Genomic DNA, 18,340 nt, shown 5'->3' with positions numbered 1-18,340 from the left:
TGCTTTTTCCTGGCAATTAAATTCCGCCAAAAACTTTCCCTAATTAACTTTGTTTCTGCTCCTGCCTTAGCTGAGACACAAACCATTGGCAGGACGCAGGACTCGTTCCTTCCGTGTTGATTGCCTCTACCGAAATTAGCCATAAAATGTGCTGCGCCACACACTGCCGCCATCTGTGGGCTTTCGTTTGTATTTTTTTTTTTATTTTTTTTATTTTTTTGTTTTCCCCCCAAAAGACAGAAATTAAATTCTGTGCCAGAAATTAATTTTCTCACGTTACCCAAGCCGAAATAAACAATTAAATAATTGAAAACTAAACTCAACAATGGACAATGGACAATGCCAGCAGCGGCAACAACAATAATAATAACAATAACAATAACACCAACATTAGTAAGTAATAGTAATATGATAATGACGATTATAATTCGCGGCTAATACAAAATTCCCCCCCTTCTTTGCCACTTGTGTACGGTAAATGCAATTTAGGCTACTCTTTCAAATTGGAAATGGTGGATTTTTCAGGTATATTTGCTAGTTTTTAGGATTTATATTAATAATTTGTTGTAATATTAAAAATTAATAATAATAAAATTACCTTTTAAGGTTACAAAATGGGTTACATCAGCGGTTTTTAGGGTTTTACTTTTTTTTTTAATTTATTTAATGCTTACCAAAGTATATATTTTAATTATTATCAACAGGCGAGTCAATTTAGCCTTTTATATTATAAAATTAATAATAATTAAATGAAGTTTTAAGGTTAAAAGGTGGGTTATATCAGCAGTTTTTAGTGTTTTACTTTTTAAAATATATATTAATTATTATCACCAGGCGAGTCAATCTAGACAAGTCTCTTGATCAAGGATTTTTAGGGATTTTTTCTTCAGTTTTCTTTTCTCTGGCTTTAAGTAAAATTAAACTATTAATTTATAATTCATAATTAATAATAATAATAATAAATTTATTATTAAACATTGAAGTTTAGTTTAGTTTCCCCCCAAAAACCTAGAGTATTTGTCATTCTTTGCGTTTCTTTATTTTATTAATATTTTTTTTGAGCCCATTATCGCCCGCCTGCCATTATGCCATTGTGTCGCAATTAAAGTTTCAACTAATCACACGGCAACAATTGTGTGACAATAATATTTTTAACAAGATTTGTTCAGTGCCCGCTTGGGCACTTGGGGCCGACAGCGAAACAACTTAATTACACAACAATAACCGGGCTGCCTGCCTGTTTTGTTGTTATTTATGCCATTTGATTTATTATTATTTATTACTGATTTTCTCGTGCGATCTTCGTTTGGCAAGCCAAAAGCAAGCCTTGCCCGTCACTCATCATTCATCTCTTAAGCCAAGTATTGCCCAAAAATAATATAAATAATAATAATAATAATAATAATAATCGGTGAGGGAAGCCCACACAAAAAGTAACTGAACTTTAATTGTTCATAATTAAGTTTGTCTAATTGTGATGGCGATTGTGTATTGTAGCATTGTCTGTCCCCTCTCCCAAGACAATAATAGTTAAGTAAATAAATCTCGACACATAATTGACAGGCGATTTTTGGTCAACTTTCGCACTTGAGTCGGTAATTGAATCATTCAACTACCAGAAGTGTGGAGAGCAACTCAAGCCGGGGCACCCGGTATCTGAATGTGAATATATATATACACAGGGTACTACTATATACCTGTATTATGTTCCCAGGTAGTCGGTCGGTCGGGCTGTGTGAGAATTGCACGTCAAAATATTTGCAAAACAAAAGCTTAAAGGTCCAAGCTTCTTGGAACTCGCAGGACATGAACACAATAAATAAATGGGGGGGAAAAAAAACACAGAGACTAAGACTGAACTGTAGCCAATGGCTGCCAGGTGGAATCTAGTTCTTCTCGAAAAAATATATATATAATAAATAAATAAATATCTTGAAAACAGCAACGATATCCGATTTCATTCGAATCAAACTGTTGAGGAAATTCAATATTTATTTTGACAGCAGGTTTCCCCTCTTCGGTAATTGTAATTGCAAGTTAATTAACAATCAAAAAGGAATCCTAAATTCCTGTAATAATCCTAAATTCGCTTTAAAAACAGGCTGAATGAATCATCTTGTCTTCTCAAACGAGAGCAGGTTGTATGTATTTCAAAGAAAGAAATAAAATATCAAATTACCCCGCGAAATTCCTCAACTACGCACGCCCCGTCTCTTTCATAAATTGCTATTGTCGTCTCTTTCTTCGCTGGCAGACTGCGTGGATCCGAGCCAGAAGAATTCGATCCGTTTTAATGCGATTCGCTTCGATTCTCCTCCATGTGTGTTTGAGTGGTGGCTTCTCAAATTGCTTAATTGCCGCGTGGGTTCTCCGCTTGAGGGAGAGCTCACTGTGGTGGGGGCGTGAGAAAAGCCACAAGAGAAGAAAAGAAAGCTTTGCATTTTGGATCTATTAAGTTATAATTATTAATGAACCTATATAGGGTGCTTAAATTTAGAGTTTTTACAGTTATTATAATTACTTTTAACTTACTAAAAAACAATATAGAAAACGTTTCTGATTATTATTTCTTCTTTATACGAACTTTAAGCAACCTTATTATATAGATTTTCAAAAATTACATTAAATTTTCTGTGTATTTGTCTAATATTTCATATCCTTTATCCGTTTAGGCCTTGAAATGCCTATACCAAATTTCATAACAATTGAAGTTGATCTTGGTGCAATTATAATATCATATTCCTTGAGCCTTTCACGTCCTAACTTACATAATTTACATTATATATATCTTCCTCTCCTTTTTAATTGAAAGTTTACATAATGTAATATAAAATCTATTATTAGTCTTACAAAATGCCCTCATATCAGCGATTTCTAAGCTTTGAATTCCCCGAAAACCCTTGCCTGTGGCCTCGGCAAGGACTCTCAAAGCTTAGTCCCAAATTTCAGGACAATTGCCCCACGGGAAGCCGAGTTCCTTGAGATGAGGACAATATAAAGTTCATATATCTAAGTCTCTTGCCGCTGCCTTTGCTTCTCCACAGCAATCCCAAGGGCTCGATAAATTTACCAACTGCGCAGCAAAGGGAATGGAAGGATGATGCTTTCCAAAAATTCCAAACACACACACACATACTTACACAACACACACACTACGCCCTGCAAAATGCTAATTTACGCATTTTAATAGTAAAAGTTTTTGGCGAAAATTTTAATTAGACTGCTTTTTTTGTTGAGAGTGTGTGTGTTTGTGTTTGTGTGTGTGGAAGCCATTGTTAGGCGGGCGACAAGTGTCACAGCAGCAGGAGCAAGACCAGGACCAGAAAAGCAGGAGCAACAAAAACAATTGCAACAACTGCATGTAGTTTTTACAACCGAAAAACCCGAATCGGCGGCACTCGTTTTTTGGGCCATAAATTGGCGTCCTTCATTGAAACGAAAGAGAATCCCCCGAATCCTTCGATCCTGCCGGCCTTTCTCTCCCTCTCCCTCTCCCTCTCACTCTCTCTCCCTGCCACCAAACAACCCTGCCCATCCATACACTCTCTCACTCGCTCACTCACACAAAATGGGTGCCGCACACACTCTCGCATTGCGGCACGCACACAACGATAGCCAGCCTTGCCACTGGAAGCGCTTTGGAAGCGCTGGAAGTCGTTAAGGGAGTGCAAGCAGTGCGACCAGCTAACAACTGGAAAGCTATTGTCGCTCTGCTCACTCCAAGGCACCGACTCACGTCGCTCATGCGCCATGTTGCCGAGGGGAAGTGCCTGCTATAGCCGTACTGCTCGCACTAACAGATGCCAGAGCAGTCCAGATAGCTGTGCGACCGAGACCGCCCCTGAATATTTACCGTTGCCGGGCAGAGCAGTCGACGTTGACGGCGCAGTCAGCGTTGGACTGACTGCGACTGTCGCGAGCGCTGCTGCTGCTGCTGCTGCAGATGCTTGCTGCGATTGCTGCTACTGCTGCTGCTGCTACTGCGTTTGCCATGATTTGAGGTCCTCGCAAAAACGCGGCTCTCGCCTTAGCCGCTTTGCCGCTTGCCGCTTTTACCGTTTCAACGTTTTGTTAACTGAATGCGAATGCGAATTGCGTACTGCGAATGCTTTTCCTGGGCCAAAGCCAAAGCCAACCACCAGCAACAGCAACAGCAACAGCAGCAACATCACGTCGCTTTCTCGTTGCTGCGACGACAAAACTCCTGGTGCACATTAAGTCAGGCAACAGTTTAACGTGGAAATTATTGCGAATTTGTTGTGTGTTTTTGCGCGTGCCACAAGCTTGACAAAAAAAAAGGAAAAAAAAATATATAAATAAAGAAAAGGCTCTTTAAAAAAACAGAGCCGGGCAGTGCTTTAATTTTTTTGTTCTGTTGTTAATACGGGGCGGGAAAATGTCGTCTTATTAAATCTTAAAAAATTATTAAATAACAAATTAAAAATAAATTACAAAATGCCGCAACGTTCGCCGTTTGCCATTCAGGAGCTGCTTGGCCTGGCTGTGGCGGCAGCTACCACAACAGCAACAACAGCGCCAACGGTTACACCAACAGAAACACCAACAGATTTAACAACAACTACAACAACAACAGCAGCAGCAGCAGCAGCAACAACAGCAATAACGGTGAAAGAGCGGCAAACGCCAACGCCGCCAAAGATAACAACAGCAGCAGCAGCATCAGCAACTCCGGCAACAGAAGCAACAATAGCGGGTACAACAACAGCTGTTATGGAGCCACAACAGCACCTTCAACAACAACAACAACAACAACAACATCAACAACAACAACAACACCACTACAGGGATCACCATCAAATGACCATGGCGGCCGCCTCCCGTATGGCCTATTTCAATGCCCATGCAGCAGTGGCAGCAGCCTTTATGCCCCACCAACTGGCCGCTGCTGTGCACCACCATCATCATCACCAGCATCCTCATCCACATCCGCATCCACATCATCCGCATCCACATCCGCATCCGCATCACCCAGTCGCTGGAGTTGGAGGAGGTGGAGTGCCGCCACCGCCGACCCTGCAGCATCATCATCCGCATCATCCGCACCATTCGCTGCTGCATGCTCAGGGTAAGTGTCGCCACAAATTACCACAAAATATATAAAATACATAAAAAAAAACACTATTAAAATGCTTAAGCTAAATGTTAAATTATAAATTATTGTTTATTTGATTAGAACATTACCTAAAACCAGAATTTATTACAAAAAAACCTTAAGTTTTGGTTGATTTTTATTGACTAAAACTTCGAAAATCACTGAAAAGAAATGTATTTAAAATTCGTTTTTAAAATGTTTGTATTAATTATAGTTTTATTAATGTTTTATTAGCGAAAACTACTTTAAAAACGATATATTTTTAAAGGGTTTAAGAATTATTCCTTACTTAACTGGTATTTTATTTTATTTCTAGATAATATTTATACCTTTAGATTTAAAAACAAGAAAACTTGAGCAGATAAATAAATAAGAGAACCTTGTTAAGGCATATATATTTCAATAAATAGTACCTTTAAAATCGTAATCCCAAGATCTAAATTCTTGCTATTAATCAATAATCTATTGGCCATTATATTCTAAATGCAAAACTTCCTCTCTTTTTTTCCCCTGTACACAATGACAATCAAAGTTTAAGCGCAATTAGCAATCGCAACTGGTTTTGTCACCTGCCAGACGTAAAGCGTTTACAAATACAACTACACAGATATATATATATATATACACATAATACACAGACATTAAATGCGATGCGGTGTCTGGAGTGCCGCTTAGTTAGCATAAAAAAGGAATTAATCAACGGGCCATCGTCCAGGCAAATCAGCTTTGGCCTCAAAGCCCCGCCACAGCCTCCAAAAGCACTTCACTCGAAGGCATCGGTACTGCCACACACACACACACACCCATTTCCTCAGCTCTCCTTCAACTCTCCAAACTCCCCAGCTCACCACTCGCCACTCAAGTTGAGCTGCTAATTGCAATGGCAATTGACTGGGCGTGTGTGTTGGTGTGAGAGAGTATGTGCAAAGTGTTGCACTTCGATTTCAGTTGTTGTAAATGAAATCGATTTATTAGTCTTTTCTAAATCTATTTGGGGTAAAAATAATGTTTTTTAAATATGTTAATTTACTTTTTCTCCTTGAAAAATAATTTAATATTTATATTTCATAGTTCTAGATTATTTCTACTTGTGAGCTTTTGTTTAAGAAGTCTCCTTCTCTTGATAAATGATTTAATTTTAATTTTTTAATATTTCTAGATCATATATACTGTGATTTTTTGTTTAAGAACCCTCTTTCTCTTTATAAATGATTTAATATTAATATTTCATAGTTCCTAGATCACATCTACTTGTGATCTTTTGTTTAAAAACCCTCTTTCAAGCTCTAAAAGTTTACATTTTGTACATTTTTTCCGCTTGTTTCGAAGCACTGTGTTGGAGCTTTGTCTGGCGATCGGCTCAAGGCAATGACATATACACTCACACTCAGAGAAAAAACCCACACAGTCTCAGCAGTTGCTTGAGTCGCTCGTTTTAAAGCTGCTGAGCAGGGGCAAGTGGCAATATCATCCCAAGTTGTGGCGATGACAGCCAAGGCAGGCAAACAGAAAGGCATGGACACTAAATAATATGCAGAGGGGAGTGCTACACAGCTAGAAAATATTTTAACTATATTTTCTAAAAATAAATCATATAAAAAGTATTAAAAACTGAAGCCTTACCATGAAAACAAAATGATTATAGGGTTTATTTATTAATAGAAAATGTAAAAATTTGCAGAAAATATAAATAAAATGTAAAAAAGAACTATAAAATCTTTTTATGTACTAAATAAATCATTAAAAAACGAAATAAGGTTTTATTTATTCCACTATAATTTATTTTATAATATTTAAACAACAGAAACCTACAAATTTGTTTTCTTATAATAAAAGTTCTTGAATTTATTTCATATTTTTAGCTTTCTTTACAATTTTTAATATTATTATTTATTTTTAAACCTCTTTTTTTTCTCCCAGTTCAGTGAACGGTTGATAATCTTGCAGATTCAAGTGGCAGCTGTTATTATTGTTATTATTATTTTAATTAGCGTTGAAATGTCATCGTCATCTCGTATCGTCGAGTCTCGAAATCCCCGATCCCCAATTGCTCTGATTTAGACATATACGCCGCCGCGCCACGCCGCCCCCGCCGCCGATTTTTGCCTTATTTGACGCGCCGCCGCCAAATTATGAAAATAACGGCGCGCCGCGGCGCGNCGCTGGTGCGGCATCGGCGCAGCTTCAGCGCGGCCTTCAGTGTCATTGTTCTTTATAAAACTTAAAAAAAAATAAATAACTCATTAAAATGGCCTTTTTGCCTTATTTGACGCGCCGCCGCCGCCGGTTCTTTCTGACTACGACCCCGCCGCCGCCGAGTCATTTTGACCTCTACGCCGCCGCCGATGCCTTTAACCATCGGCGTAAACCTCTACTCTGATTCACTGTGCCAATTTCACCGCATTTGATTTTTCGATTTGTTTATGCCGCCACTTCCGGACCCTTTTTTTGTAAAATTTTTTTTTGTAAATTATTTTTTATGAATTCTTTTTGCAGTCTTTACAGCTTTCTTTTCCGCTGGTTCACTCATTCCACTTTGTTCGCCTTTACTTTAATTATAATATTTTTTTTTTGTCGTTTATCGCACATTTCCACCGCAATTTGTGTTTAATAAATGTGAGAAAGAATGCTACCCTTAAATGCAAAGAGTATATTCATTAGATATTAAGTTTAATAATTTAAAATAGAAATATTTATATTACTTTTTTAAGTATTCTAATGTATAATAATAATAATAATATTTTTTAGGATTTAATTATATAAAATCGTACAAAATGTGTTTGTATCACCGATTTCTAAGCTTTGAATTTCCCAAAAACTCTTCCCTGTGGCCTTGGCAAGGACTCTCAAAGCTTAGTCCCAAATTTCAGGACAATTGCCCCACGGGCAGCCGAGTTCCTTGAGATGAGAACAATATAAAGTTCATATATCTAACTCTTTTGAAATAGAAATAATTATATCACTTATTAAAAAATCATAAAGCTAGCTGCAAATTATTTATAAATTAATTAATTTAATAAAATCCATGAGAGGTACTCTCTCTTCGAATGTATAACTACCTACTCAAAACATTCTTAGTGCTTATGTTATGGTTTTTTTTTTGTTATTATTATTTTGGTTGCTGTTTGCTTTCTGCTTTTCATTCGCGTCATCGTATTTAATTTTGCATATTGTTGACTCGTTCTGCTCTTTATACAATATTTTTTATACATATATTCATGGTTTTTTTTCGGGTGGCTACAGTTGTTGATTTTCTACCAATTTGCGTGGCTTGGGGGTTCGCCAATTTAGCCGGATTTCCTGTCCGTCTAAAACTGAATTTTACACCCGAAAAGTCAGTCCGAAGAGGAGCTGCCGCCATTAAGTGCCTTTGATCTTTTACCAGACGCTGGCTGATGAAAAGGAAAACTAAATCGGAAAATTGGTTACCCAACAACAATGAAGAAAACGAAAAAAAAATTAAAGAAAAACCAACATAAAGCTGAGAAAAAAAAAATCGTACAACAAGCGAAAAGCAATTTTTTCTTCGTTTTCCCTCAAAACATTTAATTGACAATTTTCACTTTGGCTCTGCGCATCGTTGTCGCTTTGTTGTGACAGTCGTTTTGATGTGTTTGCACACACACGCACACCCAGATACACACACACACCCCGTTTTGCCTTGGTATTTGTGCACTTGTCGAGCTGCGAACAAAGGCTCTGCATATTTCGCATTTTGCCAAATAAATCGAGAACCAAAATTAACCATTTAGGATTTAGGTTCTGCCAAGGCGCCAATATTAATATATATATACTATATAGATATATACATATATATACTGTACTATATCTATTTATTAAAATATACATACCTGCCTTTAAAAATTCTTTTAAAATTATTTTACATCTTTTAAATCAATATATTGCTTAGTTATGCCAGAGATTTTGAAGTAGTCTCTTTTAAATTCAGTTTTATTTACCATTTTATATTTATTTTCCAAAGTGAAATATTTACTTTATACCTTTGTACCCTGTAAGTCTATAAATAAAATAGTTTTCTTTGTAAAATAGTTATTTTAAATGCATCATTTTAATAATTTATAATTTAAATAATTTTTAATTTTAGTCAGAATCTTGCAACCCATTGAAGCACTCATTTCCGACCCTATAAATCATATATATTCTTGATCAGCATCAACAGGCGAGTCTTTCTAGACATTTTGGAGGAAAAAAAAATTGTTTCAAAAATTTATAAGGGGTTACATCATTAAAATTTTTCAAATTTAAACAAAATTTGAATTTTTTTAGACGTGAAATTAAGTATGTAGATTTGTTAATCTAGAAAAAACTAACAAAACACCGCTTTTCAAATTAAAATTAAAGCTTTTTTGGCTTTAATTTGTTCCAAAAAAATGTTACAAATTTTTGCAAAATTTAGTAAAAAATTTACATGAAATGTATTTTTTTTTTAAGCTTTTATTTTTAACTAAACCCTCAAATATTTATTTTATTTGGTAGTTTTATCAAATGGATATTTTTTAACATTTACCTAATATTATTTCACACAAAAATTAATATCCCAAGGTATTTATTAAAATATAAATTAACCAGCAAGCCTTAATTATAAATTAATATGTAAACAAATACAAGTTATTTAATATTATTTAATATTATCTAATATTATATATTTATTTAGTATATTTTACATCTTTAAATCTCTTCAGTTTTAAGCATTGCTACCCCAAAAATTTTTAGTAAGTTGTTTAATTTATTAATTATACAATTATTTAGCTTACATCTCCTTCAATTAATGCTTAGAATATCGATTTTATGGCCGCTGTGTTGCAATCGAGTGTCGCCGGAACTGCTAATTGCTGCCTGTCAGCTCTCTCCCCTCCCCAAAACCTCCAAGAGTATCTCAAACTATAAACCGCCCTTTGATATTTGAGCCACTTTGCTAATAGCCTGGCCCCCTCGGTTATTATATATGTTTGTGTCTCCCAGAGAGATCTTCTCTCCTTGGCTGATAAAAATATTCTTAATTGTAGTTTTCGCCTCGGACACAACAATGTGTGCGGTCGGTGGGTCGGCTGTCTTTTGACTTTGCTTTGATTTTGCTTTGACGTAAATTAGAAAAACGACTTAAAAAAAAAAGAAGCAACTAAAAAATGTGAGAAATACGAGGGAATCGTTGAGTGGAAACCCCTTCCTGCCGCCGCCTCTCCACTTTTAACCCCTTTGACCTCACGCTTTCCACGCGGCATTGTCTGAGGTGTGAAAAATGTTTCTCGTCGGCGTTCAACGAGTGCAGTTATTGTTTCACTTGGTTGTTGCTGCTGCACACTTTTCCTCATTCTTTTTTATGTTGTTGTTGTTGTTGCTTTTTTTTTTTTTGCATAATTTTTGTTCGTTTTTTTTGGGCACTTTGTCACACTTTTTCGCTTTGATTTTTTGCGAATTTAAAAGTCAATTAAAGCAACTTGACGAACGAAGTGCCGAGTGCCACTCAAGGGGTTAATTTGTCCGTGTCGCTGTGTGTGTGTGTGTGTGTGTGTAGGGGTGTGAGTGTTTCTCTTGTTTTTTTTCTGCATTTTTTTAGTGTAAGTGTGCAGCTTTTGGTTCACAGCAGCAATATTTCGCATTTAAAGGGAATTAGCTGCGATTATTTTGAAAATCAAATGAAATTTATTCACAAAAAATGTGTAAAGAAATAAATTATGAATTAATTTAATAATTTTCATTTTAAAAAATATGAAAAAATGACTGAAATAACAAACATAAATTATGATATAATAATAAAAACAATAAGGCTTTATTTTGAATTTTGTTTTTGTTTTCAAGTCAAGTTTATATTTATTTCAAATTTAAAAATATTTATTTTATATATTTATCTGTGTAGTAAAAATGAGAAACCAATATTTTAAATACTTTTTTTTATGATTTAAAAGGTTTTTAGTTAAAAATTCCAAATTCTAGATGAATTTCTAGTCTTTTTCCGAAATATTTTTTTCATTTAAAATTCCAAAAATTTAAAAACACTTTCTAAACCATAAAATATCACAATTAAACGTATTACTCTATATTTTTATATTTTATATTTTTTATTGATTCCATATAGCCAAGCAAAACTGTATATGTGTTTATATACAACCATTTGTATTCATGTATTCATAAGCCAGATTTTTGTGCCTCGTCACAGGGCAATCAGAGCCGGGCAATTCGTGCTCTAAAAACAATAAAAATAACCCAACAAAATCACAAGTAAATTCCAAAAAGGGGCTTATATGCCATAGTAAGACCCCTTTTAAGGGCACGCCCCTGTGCTGCGCTAATTTTATAACGCAAATAAACACGATTTAGCACTTGAGTTACCTCGGCGGCTGCTTTTGCTTCTTCAGCGGCTCGAAAGTGGGATTTTGGAGCGGATTTGGCTTGGACTTGTATATATATATACATTTTTTTTTATTTTTAATTTTTGAAACTGACATTTTCAGTGGCTTTCACCGGCAGCAACACACAGCAACAATCAACAAAACTACGACTGCTAATTATTCATGAACGGCCATCTATCTGGCTATTTGGAGTGGCGGCTACTCAGCAGTTTTTTTTTTTGACTGGAAATTGTTTCAATTGCTGGCCACAATTGTGATTCACCTGGTCCAGAAGTGAGTGTATTCACTTTGGTATAAAACGATAAAACACATAAACGGGGAAGACACTCGGTGAATACACTAAAAAAGTTGATAGTTTTGCATTGATTTTAACTTTGGGACAAGAAAAGGCAAGGATTTTGCATTTATGGAGAAATGAAATTATTAATTTTAAAAATTATTAAATAATTATTAAATTCATTTGCTTTCTCTTTTATATCAAGCACTTTAATTTGTTTTTATTTATGTTTTTTGAAAGAGCCTTTCTTGATTTATTATTTTTTATTTATTTATTTATTATTTTTTGTTGATTTATTTATTTTTTTATATTTTTTATTCATTTATTTATAATTTTTATATATTTTATTGATTTATTTATTTATTTTTTTTTTTTATTTTTTTTTTTTTTTTTTTTTTTTTTTNTTTATTTATTATTTTTTATATTTTTATTTTTTTCATTTATTTTAATTTTTGTTTTATTTATTTTAATTTTTTTTTATTTATTTTTTATAGTTTTATATTTTGTTTTATTTTTTTATGTATTTATTTTTTTAATATTTATTAATTTTCATATTTTTGTTTATATATTTATTTTTTTTAATTTTTTTATTCATTTTTTTATTTTTTATATTATTTTTATATATATTATATATATTTATTGCCTTTGGGCGCCGTTTTTGCAATGGGTTTTTAATAAAATAAATAATAATTATATATATTTTGTAAGGCCCCATTAAATTCTCAAATTACACTGCTCAAAAGTCTCTCTTTTATTAATTAATTCACTTGATTTTCTCTCACGACGCCAGAGATACGTGTACTCATGTACCTCGTTGTCGAAGGGGGACTGGAGGAGCGGCTACTTGGCATGACCGCCGGCCGCCGGCGGTTGCTCACGATCGCCTTGTGCGGTCCCGGTCCCCCCCGCAGTAATAGTTTTCCCCTCCTCTTACCCCATAAGTATTTGCTGGATTTTTCCCGCTTTAAGTTCGTCGTAAGTCCCCAACCCTTCCGTTCAAAAAATGGAGAAAAAAAACGAGACCCATATCAGCTATTGTCGGGCGTTAATCAGTTTATAAATACTTCGTCACTTGCAGTTTTTCCCCCTTCTGTTTGCGTTTTGTTGTGTTTTTTCTTTAGATTTGTTTTTTATTTGTTCATATTCTTTAGAGAAATTTTTGCGCAATATATTGGATATCAAGTTTCGCCAGCGAACGGAATTCCTGGTAGAGAGCTAATAAATGCGGTTTGATTGTACGAAATCATCATCATTATTATCGGGGGTCGTTAGTAGAATACCCTAAGGGGAGGGTAGAGAGGGTATACTATACATGGATTATTATATTTATTTAACTATTATTCAAGATAGAATTTATAATATATTTTAAATGTATTATTATTATTTTTAGTTCATTATTATTTCATTAAAATATAATAAATAATTAAAACTGGTGTTAAAATTTCCTAAATAATATTATAGTAGATGATTTTTATAATTTTAAAAATGTATTTTATCTAAAATATTATATTATATAATTTATAATTTATATAGACCTTAAAAAATGGTAATTTTTCAACTGACTTTATACCTTAACTGTTCCAAAAATTATTAGAAAAAAATTTATAAATAAATTCTATGAAATAAATAAATTAATTAATTAATTAAACCTTAGCCCAGGGTATCACAACATTGTCTTAATTGAGCTGACCTTCTCTCACATTACTTTTATTGATATTATTATTATTATTATGTCGGAGTCCCTATTGTTTCTTCGATTCTCGAAATGCGTCACCGAGAAACAATTGAGGGTAACGCCAGTCGCAGTTTCAGTCCCCGAAACCCAAAAACCCTCTGCCGATCCCAAAAACCAAAAGAAAAAAAAAAGAATAAAATAAAAATAATAATAAAAACAAAGCGAGCTCAAACGAGACGAACGCCTTGAAACAATGAAACATCGACCAGAAATTAGCGCGGTTGTCTGTCAAATTTGATTTTGCTTTGATATGTCACTCCCCTTTATTGTTGTTGTTCTTATTTTTTTTTTTCGTTGCTCAAGGGGTTGGAGGGGGGCCAGGGGGCTAAGGCGGGGCTCTAGGGGGAAACTGCAAGGAGAGCTTCGCCGGAGAAGGAGAGTCTCGATTTTGACATCGAGGTCGTCGATTTGCATTTCTGAGTGTCGGCTGTACACTAAGAGGGAAAAATTTGCCCAGAATATAGTTAAAACATAATTGATGAATATTTAAAAATTAAGGAAACATCTATAAGCTATTTTTATATATTTATAAATTTAATTTAAATATGTTTTGATTTTTTTTTAAATTATTTTCACGAAAAATTATTCTTTAGACTTTTTGTAGGATTTATTTTTGTTTTTTTAATTTATTTGTTATGTTTTTCTCTCAGTGTCAGCCATGTGCATGCATCGTCCTTCGTCTTCTTCTCAATTTATTGCGTTGTGGGGTTAATTCAGAGGCCCTTGTCTGGCTAATAAATGCCAAGCAAGATCCATGCCAAGGGGCACAGTGGATCCTCAGCAGTTAAAATATATATTTTTAATCGTTATATATTTTTTATAATTTTTTTTAAACACTTTAAATTAATATTATTAAATGATAATTTTTTTGGCAAGTCTTAAGTTGTCAAATATGATAGTCTTAATATGTTTAAAAAATTTATTATATTATTTATTACATTTATCGAGCTTAAAAGTTTAGAAATATTACATTTTTGACAGTTTTTAAGATTTAATTTTACTTTAAAATTTGGAATCATTTTTTTGGAAATACTAAATCTTAAAAATTTAATAATTAAGCCAAAAATGCATTAATTTCCATTCGGAAAGCTGTTCTGTGCTAGTTTTTATTAGGTTAAAAAATCAGATTATTAAATTTAAAAATCTAAAAATTTTAATTTTTTCGATTTTTTTTCTTACATTTTTAACGATAAAATTTTGAAAAAAAATTTAAAAAATTTATTTTTCCTCAGACAAGGCTTAATCGACTCAGCTGTTTATGCTGATCAAGAATATATATGATTTATAGGGTCGGAAATGACTCCTTCACTGATTTTCAAGTTTATGGCTTAAAAAATAATTCAACCCGGCAAGGGTATTAAATATATAAATTTTATATAAATATATAAAAATAAGAATAATATTTTAAAATTGTATAAAATGTTTGAAATATATTTAAAACATTAACTAAAATTTAAAAATCTACCTAAAATTAAATAAACTTAAAAATTTCTATTAAATAAAATTTAAAATCAAACTTTAAGAAAATATAATCAATAATTTTAATAAAAAAATAAATATATAAAATATATTTCTCTGTAAAAATTCACTAATGCTTTAATTAAGCTTCAAATTATTATATTTTTAATATTATATATTATATTTTTAATATTTTCTCTCCATTTATTAAATCCTAATTTAATTATTTCCTATTTTTTTCAGGATTTCCGCAGCTAAAGAACTTTGCTGCCGGAGCCGGAACTTGTTTGCCCGGTAAGTTCACTTGAACCTTGAACCAATTAATTCCCAAAGCCCAAAGGTAGGCCATATATATATATAATATATATTTAAACATATGCAAATCCTGCGAACCCTTTGCCAAACCTGGCGAATATCCTTTTGGCCGCCAGAGGTCGCTGCGGCCTAATTAATGGGCATTCCAGCGCTTCATTTCCAGAGTCCTGAGGGTCCCGGAGGGGGCGTGGCCCGGAGAAGGGTTTTCGCCAGCGTAAATTTCACATGTCGCGCACATAAATTCTCCAAATTGCTAATACAATAAACAATTTAGCTAACGGAAAAGAGAGAGACAGAAAAAAGAAGAACACACACAAAAACACAGACAAAAGTCAAATAATGAAATTTTCATTTTCATTTTGTTGCATTCGTAACGGGCAATAAATATTTTCAACATACGCTTTTATACGCAATTTGCACGCGCATACATCTCTCCTCACACATCCTCACATGTCCTGCGTGTCCTGCCGTCTCTGCCTTTGTATGTGTGTGTGTGTGTGTGTGGCTCAACCCTTTTTCACACACACACACACACATATATATGAAGGAAAACGAAAAGGAGAAACAAAAGGCAAAAGAAGTGCAAAGCTCACACACACATAAACTTGTCTAATAAGAAACGCTCTGAAAAACTGGTTTGAGTTCTACAGAGGAGGTGTTTTTTGAGAAGGGGGTTCCCCGGTAAGGGTTTAAGACGTCAAAGGGCAGGGGTCGCAATGAGTGCGCCAATAAATTGAAATGTCTGCCAGTGGAACGAGCTATAAAGGCCTCGACATATGTCAGCACATCAGCCAGAAATGATGGAATACCTGAGAGGATGAACCCAAAGAACAAAGGAAATCGAAGAAAAGTAAGAATTTCTTAAATATTTATGTTATTTTTTTCTATAGTTTCTATATTTTATTTTGGAACTTAAATATTAAATTTAAGAGGTAACGAAATATAGACTTATTTTAGTTTTTGAGCAGTGGAAACTGATTATTACTAACTTTTATTATAATAGATCTATGATATGGGTTATTTATTTATTTATTTATTAATTTACTTCTTTATTAAGGAAATATTTATACATTTATACATATATTAATTTATTAATAAATTAATTTATTTATTTGGTAATTTATACATTTATAAATACTTATTTTTTTATGCATAAATATCCTTTTCTGAACACTTACAAACTTATCCCATCAGAAAAAGCCCTTTGCTATTAGCTTACGTAATTTTTTTATAATAAAAATTTGTTATTAAGAATTGTATTTATTAATTTATATGTTTAAGTATTTTTGCAAATATTTTCAAGAGGCAGAATGATTTTTCTATCTTCATTTCTAGAGCTTTCTCCCTCCCAAACTATGCTTAAGTTATTAGTAATTAAAGCTAATTTACCTTTCATATCTTCATAATCACATAATTTCATTTAAATTATACAATTTATAATTTTAATACTTAATAAATTTGATTAAAATTATAAATTGTTTAATTTAATTACCCTAAAAAATATAATATTCCCATATTAACATATTAAATAACTCGCTTAAGGCTGTTGCATCCTTGTGGCCTGCATATCTAATGAGTGCTCTTAACTCTTTCATTTACTTTTTTTTTGTCGAGATCTTGGGCCTACTTAATTGCCCTTTTGTTACTCTTGTTGTTGTTGTTGCTGTTGCTGTTGCTGTTGCTGTTGCTGTTGCTGTTGCTGTTGCTGCTGCTGATGATGTTGCTCCTCCTGGTGTGCTGTGAGTGGCTCCTCTACTAAGACTCTAATCTCCGACTGGGCCCGGCAACACGAACTTGGCCACTTGGCCACTTGGCCGCGCATTCTTTCCATTCTGTTTTTATGAGCGAAGTGCCCTGCTTGAGTCCTCCTCCACTCGACGCGCCTGCATTCTTGCAGTGCGCTGGGGAAAAGTCTCGGGAAAAGCCGGGAAAAATGAAGGAGCAGCAGCAGAGTACGAAGGAGAGCCACTTTTGAGCCATTTGCTGCGAGCAGATTGCAAGACAAGATTACACAAAAGCCAAATGGAAGAGAGAGAGAGAGAGAGAGAGAGACTGGCTGAGACTAAGACTGACAAGTAGGGCAATTTGCCTTGAAAGGGGGGAGGTGGCCAAGTGGGTGGCGGACTGCATCGTGTTGCACTTGTCATGGCCAAGATTTTAATTGGCATTTTTTTCCCTCCGTTGTCGACTGCCCCCCGCCACCAGAATCCTTTCTTTCCGAGCGTGTCTAAGTTTTATTTGCTGGCCATGTCGAATGGCAGGCTTCCCTTTCCTTTTCCCCAGTTCAAACCCTTAATTGAAACACGAAAGACAAACAAAATAATAATAAAAAAGAAAACGATGTATAAAAAAAGAGTTGTACACACCACACATCATCACACACACATGTGGTGTGTGTGTAGCGAAACCAATCGCATTTCATGTCGCACCAGTTTCCTGAATGCGTAAACATGTTAACCGAAGATGGGTTAACACACAGCACGGGGGTGACAACAAAGGGTTAAAGCCTGGCCACCTGTCCACGGAAACATTAGTTTGTCTCTTCAGAATAGAGATATCAGGTTTATATTGGAATTTAAATAAATATCTTTAAATTTAAACAATATATTTATGAAAAAAGAAAAGTATTTTTAAATTTCCTTTCTATATTTACAAATTAAATAATATTTAAATTTAAAATGTATCAATTTTTAATTATATAATAAAGTAGTTTCTTATATAAAATAAAAATAGAATATTATATTACATTATTTTTAATATAATATTATTATTTTAATTTATATATAATATAGTCTATAATTTTAATATTTAAATTAGCTTGACCTCCTCTGACCCTGCAGTTGAGAATTCTAGCCTCAATTTTCATAGCTACCTCTATTTTCCACTTGTATTTCTTTCTTTTTTGTATTAATTTCTATCAATTAAATATTTTTTCCTAATTTTTTCTTTAATTTCTTTTAAAAATCTGTAAATTTTCATGTGCTGGCAACAAAAAGTGAAAGAGCAAAAAGTTAATTGCTAAAATTGTGCTATTCTTAGTTTTTTTTTTTGTTTGCTATTCATTATTGTTG

General features: G+C 33.6%; 1 protein-coding gene across 1 annotated transcript in view; it reads left to right on the top strand.

Moving 5' to 3' along the window:
* The first annotated feature begins 4,452 nt into the window (after window positions 1–4,452).
* Window positions 4,453–18,340, top strand: part of Vsx2 (Visual system homeobox 2) — a 43,730-nt gene continuing 29,842 nt past the window's right edge. Inside the window, exons 1-2 of the mRNA XM_017168636.3 lie at window positions 4,453–5,086; window positions 15,198–15,248. Of these exons, the coding sequence (XP_017024125.2) occupies window positions 4,456–5,086; window positions 15,198–15,248 (682 nt within the window). The 5' untranslated portion in view covers window positions 4,453–4,455. The remainder of the gene's footprint in view (window positions 5,087–15,197; window positions 15,249–18,340) is intronic.

The sequence above is a fragment of the Drosophila kikkawai genome, chromosome X, assembly GCF_030179895.1.
Source record: "Drosophila kikkawai strain 14028-0561.14 chromosome X, DkikHiC1v2, whole genome shotgun sequence".
Classification (NCBI taxonomy): domain Eukaryota; kingdom Metazoa; phylum Arthropoda; class Insecta; order Diptera; family Drosophilidae; genus Drosophila; species Drosophila kikkawai.
The sequence above is the reverse complement of the archived record's forward strand: the minus strand, read 5'-3'. Positions and strand labels throughout refer to the sequence as shown.